This window comes from Anarrhichthys ocellatus, unplaced genomic scaffold, assembly GCF_004355925.1.
Source record: "Anarrhichthys ocellatus isolate YVR2014 unplaced genomic scaffold, GSC_Weel_1.0 scaffold21, whole genome shotgun sequence".
Taxonomy (NCBI): domain Eukaryota; kingdom Metazoa; phylum Chordata; class Actinopteri; order Perciformes; family Anarhichadidae; genus Anarrhichthys; species Anarrhichthys ocellatus.
The window spans coordinates 6,817,549-6,823,629 of NW_022280051.1; the positions used below are offsets into that span (position 1 = coordinate 6,817,549).

General features: G+C 37.0%; 2 protein-coding genes across 2 annotated transcripts in view; one reads left to right on the forward strand and one right to left on the reverse strand.

Moving 5' to 3' along the window:
- Window positions 1-2,485: 2,485 nt before the first annotated feature.
- lsm8 (LSM8 homolog, U6 small nuclear RNA associated) lies at window positions 2,486-4,437 on the forward strand. The gene is made up of 4 exons (XM_031859172.1): window positions 2,486-2,696; window positions 2,996-3,036; window positions 3,543-3,670; window positions 4,073-4,437. The coding sequence occupies exons 1-4, from the start codon at window positions 2,666-2,668 to the stop codon at window positions 4,161-4,163; spliced, it is 291 nt and encodes a 96-aa protein (XP_031715032.1). The 5' UTR covers window positions 2,486-2,665; the 3' UTR covers window positions 4,164-4,437.
- Window positions 4,438-4,782: 345 nt separating this feature from the next.
- tymp (thymidine phosphorylase) overlaps window positions 4,783-6,081 on the reverse strand; it is a 5,582-nt gene continuing 4,283 nt past the window's right edge. Inside the window, exons 9-10 of the mRNA XM_031859218.1 lie at window positions 5,186-5,326; window positions 4,783-5,080 (exon numbers count right to left, since the gene is read on the reverse strand). Of these exons, the coding sequence (XP_031715078.1) occupies window positions 4,938-5,080; window positions 5,186-5,326 (284 nt within the window). The 3' untranslated portion in view covers window positions 4,783-4,937. The remainder of the gene's footprint in view (window positions 5,081-5,185; window positions 5,327-6,081) is intronic.

Sequence of the window (6,081 nt, forward strand, 5' to 3'; positions counted from 1 at the left end):
CCCCCCCCCCCCCCCCCCTCCTTGTGGGTGTCCCCCCCCCCCCCCCCCCCCCCCCAGTACCAGTGATCTATTATGCTAATCGATCGGTGTGTTTTTTGATTGACTGTTGTCGGTTTTCTCTGTTTGTTTGTTTCAATGGCGACTGAACCTGAAAAGATGTAAAATAGATACTTAAAAAAAAAAAGGCTTCAGTCCCGTCGCTGTTCACATCGAGACCATCGAACCCCCGAAACCTTCACCTCATAACCACGAAAACAACGATGTTACACGAGAAAAAAAATCCTGATCGAACAGGAAACCTGTGACAATAAATTCCTGTGTGTGTGTGTGAGTGTGTGCGCGTGTGTGTGAGTATTTATTTTGGAGTGATGTCAACATCTTCCTGCTCTCACCTCGATCTGAACTCACTATTTAAACTGGCCAATCAGAACCCTCACACGGCACCGATTGCTAGAATAACGCCATCCCTGAGTGCTAGCATACAGTTAGCTTGTGGCTAGCAGACACCGAGCACATGGCTAGCATAAGGTTTACACACAGCACAAGGCTAATACTAGCTATGGTTACCAGCTAGCAAACATAACTTCACCATTTGGTAAATATATGGTTAGCACACAACTAACGCAAGGCTAGCCGACATATGGCCAACATACCTAGATGTTAGCACACACCAACCCATGGCCAACACCTGGCTAACCAAGCCAGTGTTTGGTTAGCACACACCTAGCACAAGGCTAACATAGGGCTAACATCTGGTAAACAGCCTGTATTTGGGTAGTGCACAGCTAAAACAAGGCTACCACATGGCTAACACATGGTAAACATAACCAATAATTGATTAGCTCACGGCTAACACAGCTAGCTGGTTCAGTTAGCACATGGTTAGCATTCACCATTTTATGGCTAACATTACATTAAAGTCCTGTTGGTAGTGGTAACTGGCTGGTAGCTCTGCCAGGTGGTTTTAGCACTGTTAGCATTTTAGTGCTCAGCAGATACAAACTGTTCCACCAATAGAAAAAGAGACACAGGGCTGAGGGGCGTGGCTTCAAGACGGTTCGACGTGAGATCTAAAGCCATACACACTGTGCATGTGTGTGTGTGTGTGTACGGAGGACTAAAGCTGATTTATAATAAATAAATAAGTGACACGATAAGTAAAAGATATAGGGAAATACATTTTTTTTAATAAATACGAAAATAATTATATATGAAAATGAATTAATATAAATAATTAATTTGTTTAAAATAAAGGAATACATTTTATTTATTTTTCTATTTTAGTGCATATTTTTATTTAAAAATTAACCTGCAGATTTATTTGACCTGCGTTTTTATTTCTACATTTCTTTAATGTATTTATACAAAAGTAATTTATTTATTTATTATGCCAGCTTTGGCCCTTGTGTGTGTGTGTTTGAGTGTGTGTATATAACATTGCAGGGATTTGCACTCTAGTGATTCACCTCAGCAAGACATCCGCCCACACACACGTACAGTACACACATGCACGCACACACACATGCATTGCACTGCCATTTGAAATAGTGGGTCAGATTAGTTTCCATGTAGCTTCACCAACCAACCAAACTGTATTTTCTTTAAAGGAACAGGGATGTTGTAAAGTATTTTTGTACAAATTTAATACTTTGGTAGCATGACGTTCCTGGTGTTTGTCCTGTCGGGCTCCACTGCTCTCCTCCACCCCCCTTTATATGGACGACTACTGAGCAACAATAAAGATGAAGACCTGCTGGGAGAACTCGACTCCATGTTTGTTTGTTTAAATAAAAAGGTTAATTTAATTATTCATCATTTTACAGCATGGTGTTTCACGATGAAGTATTATTTGTAGCCACTTCACACAACATATATGCAAATATTTCAATTAGAATATAACAAAATACTGGTACTTGCATACAAATCATTATCTACATTAGAGAGACTTTAGTTTACAAACAGCGAATTCTATATTATTTTTATAATTTCAAAACTTAATTAAGAGTTAAATAATAATATCAAAAGCAATTTAGACAACACCAATACAACTAAATTAGACATACAAAATCCTGGTTATTAGAACATATAAAGCTGCCATTATAATAAATACATGAATGAATGTACAGGTTGATTTCAAAATAAATAATTATGCACGTAAATACAAAAATAAATACAAAATTCTGTATTTATTTTTTACCAAAATAATTATTAATTTATTTTCACGTTTAAGTATTCCCATTGTATTCTCTTCTGTTATTTGTATTTACTTATATAATTATGTATTTATTGAGTAATTTATTTTATTTTATTTGCGGATTCTGTTAATATATTCAAAACAGCATTCATCTTTCAGAATGTTAAAACATGATTGGCACAATTAGTTGTAATTTCTTCATTAACAATTATGTAAATATAAGCTATAAGAATTTTGTAATATTTAGCTAAAGTAAAGCTTTAATTTCTGTAAATCGGATGTGACGTTCCCGCTCGGCGCTCTCTCTCCCGGCCTGCTCGGTGACTCTGCGGTGGATTAGTTCGATCTGTTCTCCGGTGTGTTGACGCTGTTTCTCCGTTAGCATCGCCGCTGTTCCTCCGTTCTATCTCCAGCTAACCGGTGGAAACGTTAACCAACGTGTCTCCTGGATAAATAACCACCGAGCCGAACATGTCCACCGCGCTGGAGAGCTACATCAACCGTATCCTGCTGCTAGCTGGCTAACATGCTAGCATGCTAGCATGCTAACCTCCCGTCTGAATGAATGCATTGAAGATAGTTAGCTTAGCGTATAAGCTAGGAGGGATCTGTCTTTAGTTGTTTATCAAACGTACAGTGACGCAGTTTCTCTATTTTTAATAGTTAGCAGTGCAGTTAGTAAACGTTTATTATTATTATATATATATTATATCATATCATATTATATATATATGTATATTATATTATTCCCAGTTTAATTAATGTTTTGTCCAGAAGTGTTTCTTTAACTCTGTGATTCAGGTACTGTGGCCATCGTCACTTCAGACGGCAGAATGATTGTGGTGAGTTTAAATACCTGTTAAAGTACCTTTGTTCAGTAGTAAAATGTAAGTAACTACATGTACTTTAGTCAAAGTACTGATATCACACTGTGAAAATACTCTATTACAATTAAACGTCCTGTATTCAAACCCTTGATGTACAAGTATTTATTGATCAGTAAAGTGTTATCTGATGTTTCTGCTGCATTAATGTGTATGTTGCATATTTATATATATAAACATATTATAAACATACATTACTGTTGAGTGAAGCATTGAACAGTTTCTAGAATGAACTTTCATCTTGTGTTGTTTTTGTCGCCCCCTGTGGACTGAAGTGGTAGTGTCTCTGAGCACCAGACTCCCTTTAGAAAACCTCTAATTTTACTGCAGCAGGTCTGACAGTCTGCCCCTCTCAGTCCTGGTTCTGGTTCTCCCTTCCCTCCAGCGGGTCCAGCATTACGTCCTGGGTCTCCAGCAGCGTGGTGTCGGTGTTGCTGTAAACTTTGATATGTGTGTGTGTTCAGGGCACGCTGAAGGGTTTCGATCAAACCATCAACCTGATCCTGGATGAGAGCCACGAGCGGGTGTTCAGCTCCAGTCAGGGCGTGGAGCAGGTGGTGCTGGGACTCTACATCGTCAGAGGAGACAACGTGTGAGTCACCGTCACCTAATAATCAACGTATTATTATTACGTCATAACAGAAAGAACAGCGGCAGAAAACTTCACTACTTTAATACATTCTCTTTATTTTGAATACATTAACGTTGTTACTTAAAGATATTAGAGATGAGTTTTGAGCTGTTTAACTTAAAAACACTAATATATGATACATTAAAACTACTAATGACAAGATTTAATCATAATTTAATTCCGTATCATTTGAAATGTATATTTCATGCAAATGAGCTCTATCGACGACAATAACAAAGTAACCAGAAAACATTTAGAGTTGTTGACGGTTTACATTTGCGTTAGAGCGGTTGAAATAGTTGCGTCTGTACTTAGTTTGTAGAATAGTTTTCATAAAGTAACTTTTTGTTTGTTTGTTTTCAGGGCCGTGATCGGAGAGATCGACGAGGAGACGGACTCCACTCTGGATTTAGGAAACATCAGAGCCGAGCCGCTCAACTCTGTCGCCCACTGACCTCTGACCCCCCCCCAGGAGTCTGTTTACTGATGCAGGTTTGCTGAGTCATCTGGATCAGCTAAGCCCTCCCTGAAATCTGATGTGTAATTAGACTATAAATTACCCAGAAACCTCAGTAAACCTTCTGCCGCTAACAGACTCCTGCGCTGACATTTTTCTGTTTGTATTTTTTTATAAATAAAGATTTGCTAGACTTGTTAGAATAACTTTTTTATGCTACGAGTGAGTTTTTGTCAGATTGCGATTTGTTTAAATAAAGTTTAAAATCTAATATTGTGACAGAACATCTTTCTTTGTTTACCGTGGAGGTAGAAGTACTCGGGCCTTCACTTAAATATCAGTAGAAATACCACAGTGTAGAAATGTTATATTATATATAAAGTTACAGAAGTATCAAAATATACAAAATGTAGTATGTATAGTGTAGTGATGGGCAAAATGCCGAACTGGAGGCTCATATACTCAAATATATACTCAAGTATTGTACTTACTTTGCAGATTCTGGTATTTAATACAAAATATAAAAAACGATAATTGATGTACTTTATAGATTAAACTACAAGCAGCTTTTAAAGTTATTTATTAAATTAAAATCAGCTCAACCTTCAACACATTAATGCATCAATGATTATAATACAATATGATATATATATATTCTGAAGCGGGTCATGATTCTGCAGGAGCACATCGCTCGCTGATACGTTGCACTTTTATTGAAGTAGAGTTTAGAAGTCAGGACTTGAACTTGATGAATAAAAGTATTAAACGGTGTCACTGAGGCAGCAGCACTTCTTCCACTAGAGTCCGTGTTTGTGTGGTGTCACGTGTTCCCAGAGTCAGAGCGCTCTGCAGTCCATGGATCTGGTCTGGACTCGGAGCCGGATCCTCATAATGGAGCCGCAGCCAGGAGTCACCTGAAAATACACCAAATACACACAAAATACACTAAATACACACCATCAAGAGTTTAACAATCCTGGAACTCATCATCATCATCATCATCATCGTCAACCTCTCACCTTTCCTGACCCTCTGACCCAGCGACACCAGTAGCTCCACCCCTACGCTGTGATTGACAGGTCCTCCGGCTTTCGATCGTCCCGCCCCCAATTTATGAAGAACTTCCGCTAACGTCAAACCTCCGACATCCACGACGACACCTGCAGGATGTCCCACAGGACAAGAGGAACAACCTCAACCTGTGATTCACATCAGCTGCATTCATGTTGATCAATATTAATCACCTGAATAATCTAGTTTTTAGGATTATTTCATTATCACTAAGATTTATAGAAGATGTAACGATTGAAAACGTCTAGATGAAGCTTTATAACTTTTTATTATATGTTTTATGAATAAAGAATAGCTGGTAAGTAAATATATAAATACATAGGTAAGTAAAAATAGTACATATGTGAGTAAAAGTATATATTAGTAAATATATAAATACGTAAGTGAGTAAAAATGTAAACAAGTAAGTATATATGTGCACAAGTAAGTAAATATACAAGCACGTAAGTAAGTACAAGTATGTGTTAGTAAAGATATAAGTCGGTAAGTACATAAGTACGTAACTTAGTAAAAGTGTAAGTAGCTAATGATATAAGTATGTTAGTAAGTGAAGTATGTAACCTAAGTAAAAATATATGTTAGTACTCAAGTTAAGATATAAGTAAGTAATTAAAAAGACTACTGTTGAAGACATACAATCTGTGTGCCCTTCAGAATAAAAGCTCTTCAATATATAAAGAAGGGTGGGAAAAGTTTTGTGTATTTCTTGTGTATTTATTTGTGTATTTATTTGTGTATTTCTTGTGTATTTCTTGTGTATTTATTTGTGTATTTATTTGTGTATTTCTTGTGTATTTGTGTATTTCTTTGTGTATTTCTTTGTGTATTTCTTTGTGTATTTCTT